The sequence below is a fragment of the Malaclemys terrapin genome, chromosome 2 (genome assembly GCF_027887155.1).
Source record: "Malaclemys terrapin pileata isolate rMalTer1 chromosome 2, rMalTer1.hap1, whole genome shotgun sequence".
Classification (NCBI taxonomy): Eukaryota; Metazoa; Chordata; order Testudines; family Emydidae; genus Malaclemys; species Malaclemys terrapin.
In genome coordinates this window covers 111,597,192-111,615,746 of record NC_071506.1, presented here as the reverse complement: position 1 = coordinate 111,615,746, position 18,555 = coordinate 111,597,192, and the positions used below count along the sequence as shown (strand labels likewise).

General features: G+C 45.0%; 1 protein-coding gene across 2 annotated transcripts in view; it reads right to left on the bottom strand.

Moving 5' to 3' along the window:
* The window catches only part of GFOD1 (glucose-fructose oxidoreductase domain containing 1), a 120,846-nt gene extending 104,726 nt beyond the window's left edge, over nucleotides 1-16,120 (bottom strand). The window contains exons 1-2 of one of the 2 annotated variants that reach the window (XM_054018150.1): nucleotides 15,950-16,120; nucleotides 15,294-15,480 (exon numbers count right to left, since the gene is read on the bottom strand). In XM_054018150.1, the coding sequence (XP_053874125.1) occupies nucleotides 15,294-15,480; nucleotides 15,950-16,042 (280 nt within the window). In that variant the 5' untranslated portion in view covers nucleotides 16,043-16,120. Of the gene's footprint in view, nucleotides 1-15,293 lie in introns of both variants that reach the window. The other variant, XM_054018149.1, reaches the window with a different exon arrangement.
* Nucleotides 16,121-18,555: the final 2,435 nt, after the last annotated feature.

Below are 18,555 nucleotides of genomic sequence, written 5' to 3'. Positions count from 1 at the left end.
TATCGGTTTCTTGGCTTTTTTTTTTTTTTTTTCTTCAGTGTCTGCTTTCCCAGCAGCTAGTCCTAGGTGCTCCCAGAGCCCTCACACCCACCCGCTGCTCCAGCCCAGAGCCCACTCCTAACCCCTCATCTCTGGCCCCACCCCCAGACTGAGCCCTCACCCTCTCTTGCATCACAACCCACTGCTTTAGCCCAGAGCCCCCTCCCGCATCCCGAACTCCTCATTTCTGGCCTGGCCCCAACCCAGAGCCCACACCCACTTTTGCATCCCGACCCCCTGAGCCAGCCCAGTGAAATGAGCAAGTGAGTGAGGGTTGGGATAGCGAGTGACAGAGGGAGGTGGGATGGAGTGAGGGGGGGGCAGGGGCGGGGCCTTGGAGGAGGGGGGGGGCAAGGGTGTTCAGTTTTGTGCAAGTGGGCAGTAGGGTTGCCAACTTTCTAAGAATGGAGTCAGACATGGGAATGTGCCTGAGAGACCCAGAGATAGGAACAGTGACCAGTTACTACCCAGACGGCTTAGAAGTATATGGGATTTTGTGGTAGGGTCCACTCGCCAGAGAGGCTACAGGGACAGGTTGCAATGTACCGGTTGTTGAATGTATAACAAGGACATCCTTTCTCCAAAATGTTCATTAGACACTAGGTGTGGGGGATTGTTTGACATCTGACAATAGCGGGGAGGGATTGGGGAAAGACAAGGTTGAGACAATGTAAAGTCAGTGCATTATTTGCATAATGTAAACAGATTTTTTTTATTATCTTCCTATTCAAATATACTTTGCACAAAAAAAGGAGTCACTGCAATCAATGGAATTACATCAGGAATTAATTTGGTCATCAATCTTGTTTTAAACTTAGAAGTCCAGTGGTTAGGGCACTAGCCTAGGACGTGGGAGCTGTTCAATCCCCTGCTCTGCCTTGAGGAAGTCAGTTTCCCATCTGTGAAAAGGGGATAATAGCAATTTCCTACCACACGGGTGTTGTGAGGACACATGCATTAAAGACTGTGGGGTACTCAGATGCTATGGTAATGGGGGGCATATGGTTTGAAGACTCACTACAACTAATTAACAGACTGTGTAGATGCAGGTGTAAAGAAAAAGTCAGCTGTACCTGGATGATACTTCAGTTAGAAGGAAGATCTGATCTGGAGTAAAAGATGAAAGAAACAGAATAACCTCACTTATTTAAATGGCTCTATAAATCACAATAAAGTAACAGAACTGTGTTTTTTAAGATGATTTTATTTAGCTTAGCTAGACGAGGTCAGGGCTAGTGAAATGTCAAATTAACCACCCTGGAGCTGAGTTTAATTTTCTAATTTAATACATTAAAAATCTCAATCAATATACATCTGAGACCACTTAATATCAACTTGCCTGATTTATCTAAATCAATATAATGCACTGTTAGGCCTTGTCTATACATATAATTTGCACTGCTCTGTAACTATACTAGTATACTTAAGCAATACAACCCTATTTCCCCCACTTCATAAACATGTTTATACTGGTATAGCGTATTCCCATATGGGAAGGGGAATATGCTATACCAGTATAAGGCTACGTCCTCACTATGGGGGGGGTCGATTTAAGATACGCAAATTCAGCTACGCGAATAGCGTAGCTGAATTCGACGTATTGGAGCCGACTTACCCCGCTGTGAGGACGGCGGCAAATCGACCTCCCCCGCCGACGGCGCTTACTCCTACCTCCGCTGGTGGAGTACAAGCATCGATTCGGGGATCGATTGTCGCGTCCCGACGAGATGCGATAATTCGATCCCCGAGAGATCGATTTCTACCCACCAATTCAGGTGGGTAGTGTAGATGTAGCCTAAGGCATTATACCAAGATAACTGCACCCACACCACAGGTTGTACCACTATAATTATTATTATAAGAAAAACACCACACCCCTAGCCAACGTAATTATTGGACACAAATCTGTGCAGACCAGGCCTTAAACCACTTTAAGAGTGTCAACACAAGGGAGTTGCACCAATTTGGTTAAATCAATAAAACATGTTGTAGACCTGAGACTGGAAGCTCTTTGGAGTAAGAACTATCTTTTTGTTATAAGTGTGCACAATGTCTACTACAGTGGGACTACGATCTTTGATTGCTGACTCCTAGGAGCTACTGAAACATGAATAATAAAGTAGGAAACATGCTTCTGCTGTGGTGATTTCATCCTCAGCTGGAAGAAACCCAGATCACTTGTCTTCAAATCCTGGTTAATATAGTGGCAAACTGATGACACTAAATGGTCTTGGCTATACAGATGAGCTGGAATCTAAAGCATTTAATGGAAAATACCACCCTTATTTACAACAAGGATTTGTCCTTATTTTCAGGCACTGGTACCCAGGTCCCACTAGTTGCAGGGGGAAATCCCTAAGACATATGGGATAAAAAACTGCAATAAACTTCCATTTACACCAGTGCAATTTATCTGAGTTCCAAACAGTAGTAAGCAGCACCCATGCAAATTACAGGTCATAGAGGTTTATCTGGGCTGCACTGGGCCAGCTACATCAGTGGATGTCCACCAAGTCAAAGCAATCCTCTACGTTATACAACATCTCCCATTCTAAAGAGTCAAAATGCTTTCAAAAGAAAGAAAGCTAGAAGTGACAATAGCAGGGAGCTTGTAAATCTTGAAAGTTTACTTTTCAAAAGGATTGTCATTGGTTTAATTTATCTACACATTCCTCCTTAATTACGCTGCTGCTTAGAATTCTTCCAAAACCTAAAATCAGAGGCACAGCACAAGTACTTTATCTACAGAGTTCTTACATAAATACAATGTATTATCCTTTATCTGTACCACTGGGGGCCCACCAGCGCCAAAGCATGAAGAAAAAATCCTTTGAGGTAAACTTCTGAAGTAGTCAGCAAATTTAACATCATTACAATGGGTGTGAGGACTCGCCACAAATTCAGAATGAAGGCAGAAGACCATGCAAGCAAGATAAATATCTGGGTAAAGTAAGGCCTGGTCCATACATAGTTTTTATACCAGTATAACTATGTTATTGGGGGGGGGGGGGGGGAGGTGATTTGTATTTTTAATCAAAACAATTAAATCAGTACAACCCCTAGAGAGGACTCAATTATACCAGAATAAGGTGCCTTTTTACCAATAGAACTTATTCCCCTTCCCATATAAGAATAAACTGTTGTAAGCAGTTTTAGACAAGTATAATTGTGCCCACATGATTGGGATTGTGCCGCTTTAACTATGCCAATGTAGTTTGTGTGTAACAGAGCCTTGGGATTTGTTGAATAACAGAACTGAGAACAACCTCTGTTATAATTTTAATAGTACTAACTAATAAAACACTTTGAGATACAGCTTGTATGAAAAAGGATTTACAAAATAAGGATGTATTATAGTGTATTGTTGCTATTTATTTTGCTTAGCGCTGACCATGTGCTCAAACTTGTAGAAGACGTGCAGATAAAGGAGATCCCTGCCTAAAGAGCTTACAGTGGAAGGCCTCGTCTATGCACAATATTACCTGATTCAGGAACTGGTACAAATCACCAACAGTGGCCCTACGAGTAGAAAAGGGCAAGTCATGGTTTGCCCCAATTTAGCTAATCACTGTTTCCCGTGATTCCTAAAGCCTTGTCCACACTAAGGTAGAAATGTTTTGTAAGATAGCAGAGTTGTCATCAGTTCAGTTGAATCTGTATTAGCCGGCCCATCTACACTGGGGCTCTCAATGGTGCTATCTGGCTCTAGTAGCCATTCTCAGCACCATGTCAAATAAACCCATTCAGATCAAGTCAGAGAGCCAGCTAAACTATGGCTTGTCTACACCGCAATTTCTCGCTCAGGGGTGTGAAAAAACACACCCCTGAGTGCAACAAGTTTCAGCGCTGTAAAGCACCAGTGTAGACAGTGCTACACTTCTCGTGGAGGTGGGTTTTTTAGAGTGCTGGGAGAGCTCTCTCCCAGCGCTTTGCCACGACCACGCAAGTCACGTTAAAGGGCTGCCAGTGTAGACTAGCCCTATGGCTCCCAATGCTGCTAATCCACTGTTGGCAATGGTGGGTGTGACAGACAGGGCTGGTGCAAGCACTAGGCGGACTAGGCGGCCGCCTAGGGCGCCAAGTGGTTGGGGGTGCCAAAAAGCGGTGCCCTAAACATTTTTTTTTAAACAGCAGAGCACAAGGCTGCCGCTGCTCCCCGCCTCCCGGCTCGAGAGGGGCTGCCTGCGGCGCGGCCAGTCCCTCCCCCCGGGGGAGCAGCCGGTGGCAGAGCGGGGAAGGGGAGGGTCTAACGCTAGCAGTTGCGCCTTCTTCCCTGCGCCGTGGGCTGAGTCGGGCTCCCTGCCACCCCCAGGGTTCTCAGCGGCGGCAGCAGCAGGCTCGGGCGTGGGAGTGGCTGGCTGCCTGTGCTGCCGCTCAGAGCCCCGGGGCAGCGGAAAGCCCAGCCCGCAGTGCGGGGAAGAAGGCGCAGCTGCACTCTACAGTTCGGGCGGAGAAGCTGGGTGTCTACTCCGCCTGCAAGGTACTTAGCCAGGCCGCAGGGAGCCGCACGGGCCTGCGGAGCGCCGGGGGGTGGGCAGGTCCAGTCCCTGGCCTGGGGAATGGTATATGTGGAAGCAACCCAGGTACCCCTCCCCAAGCCAGCGCCACCCCCTCCAACACCAGCCGACCAGCTACCTTCTCCCCTGTGCACCCCCCGCTCCAACAACCCACCCTGTCCTGCCACTTTTGCCTCTGGGCAACCTCCACTCAGCAACACCCACCCCCAGCCAGCTACGGTCACCTTCACCCCTGCATCAACCTCGGGACCACCACCCCCACCTGCCATCTCCCTTCTGCCCACTCCTCCCTTGTGCAAACCCCTCCCTGCAACCTTCACCCCCCCTGCAACAACCCTGGGCACAGACATACCCGACACACTCCCTCCTGCCCACTTCTCCCTTATGCCACTCCCTCCCTGCCACTGCACCCCCTGCAACGAGCAACTTTTGCCTCTGTGCAATCTCTTCCCTGTCACTACATCCCCGCCCCCTCCACCTCTTGGCCACCTCCATCCCCTGCAACAATCCCACGCACCCCCCTCTCTGCCACCTTCACCCCCTGGAAGAGCCCCCATACGACCCCCTGCACTTTGTGAACATCTGGGCCCTGGAGGGAATTTGGCCGTAGGAAGGTGGGGGCTGGACATCGGGGCAGGGGGCACAAGGTGGAAGTTTCGCCTAGGGAGCAAAATATCCTTGCACCGGCCCTGGTGACAGATGTGGCAATATCCTGGAAAAATCTTGTTGAATTAAGTTTAAGTATCTTTGGAATCCATTGTATTCAATTCAAAGGTTATGTATTATTATGGGCCTGGATGATCAAAGGACTCTATTGAACAATGTGGCAGAGAAGAAAGGTCTTTTGGGACACTGAGTGAAGTGGATTTCCTGGGAAATATCTGGGAGGGGTGAGTGCAAATTCCACCCCTCCCTGGTTACAGGAAAACCCAGACTTTAGCCACTACAGCTTAAGGAAGGGACCATTGTCTTCTGATTATCTGTTCCTAGAATCTGAAGATCAAAGGCCCAGGCTGTATAAAGGAAAGACTAACCTATGCATGAGTGTGCTTGTTCTGAACTGAGGCTGTTATGAACTTGTAACCACAGGAAAAACTCCTTGGTGTGATTTGAAGTACTGACTTCTAACAGAGCCCCTGTTGGAGTTGGGGAGGTGATTTCTGGTAAGCTTATTAGCGTGTGTGTTGGTTCTTTTATTGTTATATGCTTTCACTTTAAGAATAAATGTGCTTGCTTAGAAAGGGCTGTATGGTCATTTGTAACTGTGGGCAATTAGACTGTTCATAGACACTGAAGAGAAAGCAAAGCGCAGACAGTGGCCTGCTTAGTGCTTGGCTACCCTTGTGAGTTACAGTGCTTTAAAGGAGCCCCGGACGCACTAGCTCACTACCCATCCACACTGGCAAGGCACGTAGAGCACTCTGACTCCGCGGCTAGAGCGCTCCTGGTACTCCACCTCGGTGAGTAGAGTAACGTTTGATGTGCCCCCGCTGGAGCGCTCCAGCCTCAGTGTGAACGAGGTGTTGCATTACTGCGCTCTGATCGGCCTCTGGAAACGTCCCATAATCCCCTGAAGTCAAGTGGCCTCTCTTGTCATTGTTTTAGATATGCCATTTGAAAGCTCCATTTGACAGCCAGCATGCTTATCTGCTCCGAAAAGCAACCATTACTGTGGAATGCTGTGTGTGAGAGAGAGAGGCGGGGGGGGGGGAAGGGGGAAGGAGGTCTGCTGCTGTCTGAACTTACAAGACAGCATGCTGACATGTTCTCAGCCCCCAAAAACCCACTCTCTCCCCCCACATACACACAACACACTCCCTGTCTCACATCACCCCACCGCACCCCCATTTGAAAAGCACGTTGCAGCCACTTGCATGCTGGGATAGCTACCACAATGCACTGCTCTCTGTGGCCATTGCAAGAGCTGCTAACATGGCCACACCAGTGCGCTGTCAGTGTGGACAGACTACAGCGCTTTCCCTACTGCGCTCTACGAAGGCTGGTTTAACTCAAAGCACTCTACATGTAGCCATGCCCTTAGTCAGGAGTGACGAGAGAGACACAGGTCTCCACTCAAGAGAAGTGATGGCAGGGGAGCTGGGAGCCTAGAGTGGGTGCCTTTCGTGAACTGCGAGGGGGAAATACAGGTGCAATTGCCCTGAACTGTGAAGTGGGAATGTGTTGAAAAGATTCCCTAGTGTAGACAAGGCTCCCAGATGTATCTGCATTAAGACTTTTCACGCCACTGATCTACAACCAATGAAGCTCTGCCAATGGTAATGATGATGGGGGGGAAAATGTCTGTCCCTGTATAATTGTTGCTAACACCAGTGGAGCTGGACTAATGCTAGACCAATGATGCAAAAAGTGCTAGTGTACGAGAAGGCCTTCACTGCAAGCACAGGTGGTAGTAACTTTGCTCAACTACCCCAGTGATTGTGATGGTGGGAAAGAGGGGACAATGCTATATGTTATCTCCATGAGAGAAATTTATTGTTCTAAGAATTCATCTAACGTCCTCGTATGCTTGTAAAACACTTTGGGCCTGATCCTCTGTTATGTTTGTTGACTAATATATGCTGGCTAGCAGATAAATATATATCATATTAATTATATATATATATATAATTAATATCAGCACTATACATATATTAGTATGGATTAAGCACCAATAACATAAAGCACAAATATTGTAACAGTGATATAGCCTAAACTGGCCTATACCGTAATCCTCTTCACTTATGCTAAGTAACCTATAACTCCTTGGATTTGCTGAAGTAAGCATTTGACATAAGTAGATAGGAAACTTGTCAAAATCAAGATACATTCATACTATGTCTTAGTACAAGCTAGGGAAGTACCTTCATAGACCAGTAACTGGAATGCTAGTATCCAAAACAAAGATAAGGAAGGAACAGAAAAAGAAGTTACGGAACTGGGTCAAAACTGATGGGTTGGATTTTAGTGACCTGTAAAAGGGTGTAGCTTGTAACATCATCATATAAATAATCCCAGCTGAAATGTGTAACTTTGGGAGTACCCCTTATATGTAAGGTGAATGTAACTTTGCTGCACAGGATTGCTCTTTGGAGACTGGTATCGTATAGAACCTTTTTCCTGTGCCATGCTAATAAACCTGACTGACACTGCTTACTTGGTGTCTCGGGTATATTTCATAACGAACCAAAGTATGGTGAAGCAATTGATTTATACAATTTATTAACACTTTGTGCCTTCATTTACAGTGGTGCAATATGCTACTATTCTGACTTGGTATGGTTTTACACGGACTTAGCAATGATGTGAATGACTTCACAATGAAGTTCACATACATGCAAGTGCACCAACCAGTTTCTAAGCATTCTGTAAAGCCTTGTCTACACACAAGTTATACCACTTTCGCTGCACCAGTGTAGTTAAGCAGTACAATCCTAGTGCTAGCATGGATACGGTTATTTCCATATGAAAAGGGAATATGCTATATGGATATACAGCACCTTTATATCGGTATAACTAAGTTCACATAAGGGGTTCTACCAGTATAACTATCTGAATAAAAAAAAAAATTGTACCCTTAACCAAAATAGTTATACTGGTACAAAACAGGACTTCAAATCTGTGGGAACAGCCTACACTCTGCAGCTCTAAGAACTGCTTCAGTCAAAATTATTTCCATCTAAACTGGTTTAGTGCCAGTGTGGGTGGGAGCTAGCTGAAACAGTGCAACTATTTTTCCTGCTACTGCCCTGGTAGCCTTCGGAAGCCTTTGGAATTCTGGGAGCTAAGCCCGGAATTGTGGGATAGGTACAGAGAGGACACTACAAATTAAATGGTTTGGAGCGGTACTAGTTTGGACAAAACTGCATCAACTCAAACCAATTCAGCGTAGCTAGAGTGTACTCAGTTAACTGTACTTAAATTGGTTTAATACAACTGCTTCCATTATAACTGGGGTAATTCTCTAATGTAGAGAATTCTCCAACTTCCAATGTTTTTACCAACAAGTGAGTCAGACAGTGGAGGAGGCCAAAGCCTTGTCTACTCTAGAATTCCCACCAGTGCTGTTCCTCCTAGAGCAACTGAACTGGAGCAGCACCAATGGGAGTTTCCCCCCCTAAAATTTTGTAATGTAGACAATGTCAAAGACAAATACAGAGAAAACAGGACAATGTGGGAAATCCAGAGAAGTATCCATGATTTGAGGGACAGAAAGGAGAGGACACAGAGGAGAGTGGGTTATTGTTGGTGTTCAAGCACAAGCCAGGGCTACCATTGTTGTTATGAACTCATGACTGTAGCTACTGATTTATATTGTATATGGATCATATACAGTAGTATTTTCCCTGAGTAAATCAGAACCTTGACAAGACCACAGGTACAATCCTGCTGTATTCCAGTAGGAGGTTTGCTTGAATAATGATGAGTTGGAAGGACTGCATGATTGGACCACGTATCACTAAAAGAGTTGGTTACCTTTTCCTGTAATACACGTTGTTTGTTCAACTGGTATTGAGTATGTACAGCTGATGGCCAATGTATTGTTTGCTTTGATTTCCTAGTAGGTGGCTTGTGCAAGATGGGTACCTCTCACAACTACCCTGTATGTGCTGTTTAAATTGCTTTTTGTCTAACTTTTTCATTTGTCATATGATTGACATAACTCAAGTTTAAAATTCTGCAAAGTCATCTGTTTACCAAGCACAAGATATTCTACTCAGTATCCTTGCTGCTGGGCCACATTTATACTGACTCTAGCAGGACAGATATTACATTGCTATTAATAAATAATTATGCTGTTTGCCTTAATAGAGCCTCTCATCCCAAAGGACTCCAAACCTTTTTACAGACAATGGATCAAGTTCTACCACAGTTACAACTATGCAATTGCTTAACAGGGTTAAATGGGTATAAAGGAAGGTGCAAATTAATTATAGATTAGATTCATGAATCACTTCACTACCACTGACATTACCTCTACTTCTGGGGTAGACGTGCTGCCAGTATTTTGGTACCAGAAAGAGGTCCTGACCTGGCTGGCCTCTAGGTGCTACTGTAATATAAATGTTTAATAATGTTTAGACTATATTCCTGAAAAATATACTGTAAATATTTAGAGCATAGCAGAGTTTTTAATCTGCATAATGTGAAATGAGAGAGGAGGCAAAGACCTTATCAGAGGAGCTGGGGGCAACCCCCAGTGACGTATTTCAAGAATATCTGACACTAGATGCATTCCAAAGGCAAAACATTTGCTCCTTAAAAGTATTTACATGAACCCTGGGAATAAGTTATCTCTGGCAGGAATGGTTTAGCAGCACCCACACAGTGGGGGAATTCCAGCAGAGACAGAGAAATGACCCCAACTTTCCTATAAATTTACAGGTGACATTTGAACAAGGATTTCCCAGGAGCCACCTCAGGTACATCAGTGGCTGTCATGCAGCAGCTGTTTAGCAGCACACAGTAATACTACACAACAGTTTCAGGCAAGGATTGAGGAATATCATATTTAATACATTGTCAGAATTCAAGTATTGACAATTTTTAACTGGGTGGAAAGTTAGAACTCTTTCCAGAGGGATAAAATCATGTTGCCAGTACCGGTAACTCTTCTAGTGCTGAATGCTAACGAGTTTTGAAAGCACATTGTCTTTCTGTCTAGACTTGCTCTGCCCCACCTCTCCTAACCTTGCATTAGCACCAGTGTTATACCCAGGGTGCGTTCATATTGCAGTTGTAGGCAGGTAGTGGAAGAGCAAATTGCTTCCAGCTCATGGAAAAAGAACATGAAAACAAGTTGGCACAAGTACCCCAAGCTTGCCAAGACCAGTGAGAAAGAACAGAGTTCATATTAAATACTAGAACGGGCCTCCATGGTCATTCAAGCCTTGATCTATCTTTCTTCAAGAGGGAAGCCAATTGTGAGATTATTTCTTTATTTGGTATTTGTATTATCCGAATGTCCAGCGGCCCCCAACTAACACTGGGTTTCCATTGTGCAAGATGTGTACAAGCAAAGAGAAAGGGACAGTCCCTGCCCACAGGACCCTATGATTAAAACAGACAAGGCAGACAAAAATCCCCATTTTACATATAGGAACCAAGACCCATGGAGTTTGGTTATTTTTTTCCACACAGAAACTGGACTCAGACCACCAACTCATTTCACAAAGGTCACCGAACAGCCCTGGATTTGAAACAACTTTTTGTCTGTTTCTAAAGCAGGCTGGCTCTGAACCATCTCAGGCCTGGGCCACATTAGCCCTTTGTCAGCCATCAGGCTAGCTCAAGGAGCAGTTCCACCTGCAGATCAAAATCGTGGAAGCATGGTAAAGATAGGGCACAAGAATTTTTATCTTTGTGTTGTCTAAACCAGGGTTAAGCAGCACAGTTGTAAGGACACCCACACCCATCTACACCAGAGCCATTTTCAAGGACCTGACAGACCAGCAGTGGGGAAAGTGCTGTAAATTCCCAGTGTAAAAGGGCCCTAGAGGGGACAGTGAAATACTGTGTAACCAATGCTTTCTGCCATCCAGTTCCCCAAGTTTTCATACTGAAAACAAAACAACCTACTATTGCAGGTGAAAGGTCCATGTTTCATGACAAACTATTGCTACACAGAAATACACTATGGGTAGAAGAAAGGTGTACTCCCCTACAGGCACATTACAGAGCTCCAGCAGCAACAGGATAGACCAGAATGGAATTCTGTATAGAATAATACTGGAGAAACTCCTATGTCCCTCCGGCTTTACTGCCATAATCCAGGACAGCACTGTTTGTTTTCAGTCCTTGTTACAGACTAATTCACCAAGTTTCTTCCAGCCAAAGGTGAAGCATGAAGAGGGAAACAAACAAAGGGAAAAATAAAGAAGAGATAAGACCCATTTACTTTCTTTGTCACAGTGGTTGACAATTTCCATCAGGCTACACTGGCACCCTGAGCAGAGGTGGAAGTTTGAGCCCATTTCACCAGCTCAGGGAAGATTTATGGACCTTCTTATTTCAGAAATAGTACACTCCACCTTCCAAAATTGAGACTCCAATGACTCAAAGAAAGTCATTACTCTCTAAGCCATTTTACAGTATTTGAACCCACAAGGATTTTCATTTTTGCAGAACTAATGCCTGAGTTTAAAATCAAACCGCTCTCGAAGAGATCACTTTGAAAAGAGTGAGGGAAGGAAGTGCTAATAGATAAAAAGATATTTCTGTACATAATGTTTTTAATATTTACATCTTATATTGCATGCCAGTGTAACCCACACACTTCCTGGGTGTGATGTTCTGTCCCCTCTAGTGGCACCCGAGACCAATTAGCACTTAATAAGTCTGCTACAGCCTTAGCTCATGCAGTAGAGGCTCATGCATTTAGCTTTAGAGGTTCCAGGTTTGATCCCAACCACCAGGGTTTGTCGGTGTTACAGCAGTACCTTATATCATGCCCGGATCTCCTATATAGGCATTCTTTCTTACCTATTTCACTGCAATTGCAATACAAAAATAATACTTACAAATAGTGAATGGCAGAAGGGCAAGTTGACCATAGACAGCTGGGAGTGGGAGAGGTACTATCAATCAGTAATGTGAAACATCATTTCCTTTTTCAGAGTAACAGCCGTGTTAGTCTGTATCCGCAAAAAGAAGAACAGGAGTACTTGTGGCACCTTAGAGACTAACAAATTTATTAGAGCATAAGCTTTCGTGGACTACAGCCCACTTCTTCGGATGCATCCGAAGAAGTGGGCTGTAGTCCACGAAAGCTTATGCTCTAATAAATTTGTTAGTCTCTAAGGTGCCACAAGTACTCCTGTTCTTCTTTTTGCATTTCCTTTTTGAAAATGTAGCCTGAATTTATTTTTGCCAAACCAGCATCATCAATAATTTCACCACAGGTCTGGAAATAATGTTTGCTAGTTAATTGCTGCTACATATACATATGATAAGATGAACAAAACATGATGTTCACTCAAAACTATTGTTTTTCTTTTTGAGTTCATAGATTCTGACCCTGCAACAGACCCCCCGTGCCTGTGTGGAATCCCATTTTGTTCTATGGGGTTGAACGTAGAGACATGGTCCACCCAAGCACAGGCGGTAAGAGAAAGGTCTTAGGGTGACTAGATGTCCCGATTTTATAGGGACAGTCCCGATTTTTGGGTCTTTTTCTTATATAGGCTCCTATTACCCCCCACCCCATCCTGATTTTTCACCCTTGCTGTCTGGTCACTCTAGTCTTAGTAAAGGAGTAGTACATTAAGGAGGAGTGGGGGAGGGCAGGGGGATATTCAGAATTTGCAGGACTTTCCCAGTCAAATTCTAGCAATTTGATATTAGATCAAATTTGAGGTCTAAAACCTTGACATTCTCTTTTTAACTCCATGGTAATTTAAATGCTCTGGGACATTTAGATCTACATTATAAACCCATTAACACATACTTTGGCAGGCAAAGCATAAATAATATGCAATCTAGAAAAAAGTCAAAGGTTTGCTATAAAGAATGATCAGGTTCTTTTACCCAAAGACAAGAACCATTTCTGGTCAGAGATATTAAAACACAAAGCTTGCACTGCAGATACTTGCACTATACCTGGCCTGTGAATAGAGAACTAAAGTTTGTTAGAGCTGGTTCTCAACCCTTCCTTTAAAGACTGAAAATGCCCATCGACACTAACATCACTAATGATAACGTAGTATTACTATGCTTTCTAGTAGCAATGTAATACTGTAATTCTATGATGCAATACATAGCCATGGCAATCAGCCCACAGAACCGCAGAAAGAAACTAAATAGCCACTATTTGATTTGTTTACCTCAACATACCTTTGTCAGTTACAAAGATGACTCAACACATTTTCCCTAATTTACTTTCTCTCATTTACATTTAGAGGGCCAAAGTCTGATTTCAGTAACACCGGTGTAAATCTGAGAGTAACTCCACTAAAGTCAACCTTGATAGAAAAAGAAATACTTTACATAGGAGGCCATGAAGTTAGGGTGATCAGCTGTCCCAATTTTATAGAGAAAATCCTGATATTTGGGGCTTTGTTTTATATAGGCGCCTATTACTCCCCACTCCCTGTCCCAATTTTTCACACTTGCTATCTGGTTACCCTACACGAAGTCAATGGGGTAAATCCAGTTTACATTAGTGTAAATGAAAGCAGAATTTAGGCCACAGTTTTTACATGTGTTAAAGTATAATTAAATCCCAAGATCATTTTTGCAAGTGTTTGCCTATTTTTCAGGCCTTTCTTTGTATATGATGTTGATTAAGGCTCCTGTGTAAAAATATTTCCTTTATTATCATAGTTTCCTGCTTGCTTCGCTGCTTTGCATCTGTTGATGTTTGTGCCCTGCTCAGGTTATTTTTTAGGCTTATTGTATAAGACGCAACCTTCCAACTGTGCAAGGTACTAAGCTGTCATTTAACACAAAGAGTAAATGGTGAACGGTTCCTCTGGTGCCGCCCTATGCACATATGAAAACTCCTGATTATTTTCTCCCTTTCATCATGAAACAGATGTTTTTCCCCATTTTGAACCTAACCTTTTAGACACTATTAGGGCCTGATCTTGACAGGTGCTAAGCATCCAGGCCTTGTGGGTATTCATCACCTCTCAGGATGAGACCCCCATGGATGAAATCCTGGTCTACTGAAGTCAATGGCAAAACTCCTACTGAAGTCAACTGGGCCAGAATTTTACCCCATAATTAGGGCCCTACAAAATTAATTGCCATGAAAAACACGTCACAGGCCGTGAAATCTGACCCCCTCCCCCGAAATTTGATCTTTTGTGTGCTTTTACTCTATGCTACACAGATTTCACAGGGGAGACCAGCATTTCTCAAATTGGAGGTCCTGACCCAAAAGGGAGTTGCAGGAGGTCACAAGGTGGGGGGTCATGGTATTGCCACCCTTACTTCTGCGCTGCTTTCAGAGCTGGGGGGCTGGAGAGCAGCGGCTGTTGGCTGGGTCAGCTCTGAAGTCAGCGTCGCTGCCAGCAGCCAGGCAGAAGTAAGGGTAGCAGTACTGCAAACCCCCCCCCCCCACACACACACACAATAACCTTGCAACCTGCCCACAACTCCTTTTTCAGTCAGGATCCCTACTGTAAAATTTCAGATTTAAATAGCTGAAATCATGAAATTTACAATTTTAAAAATCCTATGGCCGTGAAATTGACCCAAATGGACCATGAATTTGGTAGGGCCCTACCCATAATGTTGCAGAGTAACTAGTCTCAACATCAAGCATTTAAAAGTGAACTCTTTCAACACTCTGAAAAAAGAGAGATGGGAAATACTGCTTCCTAAAAACTTCCAGTATGTTGCCTTAACGAGGTGTCTGATACAAAGGACTGATGACATCTCAAAACCCATAATCTCACATTTTAGCACTAAATCATCTCAGTTTCAATAATCCTAAAATACCAAAAATAGTGCTTCAATAACGCTACCTCCCCAGCAGGGCTTCCTACAGGACACTAACACAACCCAGCTCGCTCTCTCACACACACACCCCTCCTTAGATTGACTGATTTATTTACGCACAGGGAAAAGCTCCGCGGGGAACCTCCACAAGTGCAATGGGTGGCCACAGATGCTCCTCCCATCCCCAGCCATGGGGATCCCGCACATGCTCCCAGACCCCCGGAGATGCTTCCCGAGCAGCCCTACTCTTCCCAGCGTGCGCAGGGAGGAAAGGGCGTCTGGGTGGGACTCACTCACCCAGGGTTTTGACCGCGATCTGCCTGGTGAGCGGTGGCGGCAGGTTGATGCAGACCAGGTCCACGTCCTGGTGCAGCAAGACCTCGTCTATCCGGCTGGTGTAGAAGGGGACGCTCATCTCCTTGGCCAGCTCCTCCGCCTCCTCCTGGGTCCGGCCCCAAATCGCTTTGACCGAGAAGCCCTCGTCCTTCAGCAGCGGGATGATGACCCGGGCGGTGAGGCTGGTGCCGAACACCCCCACCCCGGGCAGCATGGCTGCTGCTCTCTGGCCCTGGCCGGCTCGGCGCCCCCTTTCCCCCCGTGTGCGCCCTCCGCCCCTGCCTGCCGCGCAGAGGAAGGGCGCTGAGCTGATAAGCGCCGCGGCAGCGAGCGGCACTGCAAGGAGCGATCAGACCCAGCCCAGCGCTGCCGCCGCCGCCGCCCTGGGAAGGGGGACACGCCGCCCCCGAGCCCAGCAGCAGTGGCTGGCACGCCGCCTGGCAGCTGGTCCCTGCTGTGCCCCGCGGCTCCCGGAGCGGCTCAGCAGCAAAGCAGCGGCCCCAGATGCTCCCCCCTGCTTGCCCTCCATACCCGGATCATCACACAGCCCAGGGCGCCTCTCTTCCCCACCACACACACACAGCCCCGAACCCGGCTGCTCTTCCCCGGCCAGCTACCTCTCCAGCCAGCGACACGGGAAATTGCTGGGCAGCCAACAAGTTGTATAGTGAGGAGGAGGCGGCGGCAGCCCCCTGGACCTTAATCTGCATCTGCCATGTTCACCACAGAGCACTCCTGATCACTGCGAGAAAAGGAGGAGTTTTGCTGTCACCTACTGCTTTCCTGCAACGCCCTCTTTAGAGCTCACATGTCATTGGCCGCCACTCTGGCTTCTTTCCCAGTGCAATCGAAAAATAGCACCAATTGGCTGGCATGCCCTTGGCAGGGGGCAGCAGAGTGCTGGTGGCACTAGATGGGGCAGGAAGATTTAGAAGCAGGCAGAAGGATGGGCTTCTATTGTACCTAGATCCTGAAAGGCTGGGCTTCCTCAGTTCCTCTCCCCTCCCTCACTCTTTCACCACCCCCTATCCGGCTGCTGCAACCCTCTCCCCTGGGGCTCAGGGCTTGTTCGGAGCTTACTCAGCCTTCCCTCCACTTTAACTCTTCCCCCACCTAGTTTTGTTCTTATTGTTCCGCTTGAGATAGGAACCGAATATACAGAGCTGCCAGGTCTGGAGGGAGACTCTCTTCTTTTGCATCTGTTAGAAGGCAGGGGGGGTTTAAGCCTCTCCCTTTAATAAGGAAGGATTTGGCTGCACATCTTTCAATGACATCTAAAATCTTAATCATACCTTTTGAAACGTCTCTCATTCAAGTTTTCTCTGGGGTACCATCATAAAAAGAAAATTGCTTTGCTAATGCTAACTGCTCCCACTTTAAAGCTTGTAAAGGGGGCCCAGATACCAGTGTACTGGAGCCCTATAAATACAGGGAATGATATAAATACATTAGTAGTAAAATACACTGTTTATAAGACAAATAAAATACACTAATTAAATTTCTTCACTAACTTTAATTTTGTATTTCGCCCTAGCTGGCTTTTTCATCTCCTTCTTCTCCCACCATGATGCAGCTCCCTCCTGACAAGAGGTTCTGGCCATAGCAGCTGGCAGTGGGTTCCCTGGCAGCATGTTTCTTAAATGTTCCTCATTTTGAGGGACATCACTTACTTTAGTCCCAAAGTTACCTGCGTCCCACACAAATATCGATGTCCCCTCACTTCTCTCATTCAAAATTATTTTAAAAAATAAGGAATCATGAAAACTGAGGTTACAGAAAGTTATATGCACAAAAGGAAGGAATTATTCAGCATTTTAAGCATTCTGAATTAATAATTTTTGACCCCTCATTCTGAGTGTTTATCACACATTGTGTTCGACATCAGGCCTTGGCAGGTTGAGAGATATCCAACTCAGGAATAGTGTTGCCAAAGGGCCAGAGGTAGTCTGGGAGGGCCAGCCAGGAACCACTGCAGATGCACAAATTTGCTTGACCTCTGATTCACCAAGATCTGTACAGATCTCTGGAGATCCACTGCTTTTGCAGGATAAACCCCCTTCTACTTCCACAGGTGAGCAAAAAATTTCTCACCCCGTTCTGTGCTGCTCATTTACACTGGTGTAAATCCAGAGTAACTCCACTGAGGTCAATGTAGTTTCAATGGTGTCATACCTGAGAGAAAAATCAGGGTCAGGAAGTTCCTTGAGCCCATGTAGGGGGATTTCAGTCAATGTCACCTTGGTTTTCTATTTATTCTCCACTCTGCTAACCCCTATACAATGAAACCATCTAAAGAAACCATTTTATTATTCTCGTTTCTTCACTAATTTCCTTTTGCTTTTATGTATTGCATTGCAATGCAATTGAAAACATTTTTTTCTACATTAGATTCTTGGAGTTGTGCCAGGGACATTTTTGCAACCATAACTCACCACTATATGAAAATTAAATTCAGAATCAGAAGCAAGTATTCCCTTTATCAACTGCTGCATGGAGATTCTGTTTCTTCTGCCCTCATCTGGGGGCAAAGACTTCTTTACTGAAAAAAAGAACAGAAGCCTGGAGGATCACTACAATTTAAACAGTCTTGCTTGCTATGCACTCTGCGCCTTTGAACTAAGCACCATCAAACTAAACTGAGATTGATACACTTGAGCTTAAAACAATTGAAACATGATCCAGGTCCATTTGTCAAATAACCACAGCAGCATTACCTTACCTTAGAATGTCAAGGTTGTATTGGGTCCTCAGTCAGACGCTCAAAACTATTTATAGATTATGTTCCTGAGATGAGTAATTTGGAAATTTTTCTTAGTCTTACTGTCCTTGTCTGTGTATAAAAATAAACCCAAGAATGTAGCTAAATCACAGGAATAGACTGGGAATGGAGAGTGAACTATGATTTATTAATTATATATTTTATATTACTTCGGCCCCCAACATGGACTAGGAACTTTATAAAAATCATAGAATGAGCAGGATGTTATACTAACTTCACCGCTCAGTCACTTTCATCCTATCCTTCACCACTGATCTACGTTATCTGTTTAGATTATAAAATCTTCAGAATAGGGACCGTATTTGTATCTTTGTAGAGAAGTTTCTTGTTTGCTAGTTGTTTTATTTCATTACTTCCTATTTTGTTAATATGTCTTTATCCACAAGCTCACCTTTACTGTATGTCTCCACTGCAGTTAGCCTAGTCCAGATGAGCAGCCATACC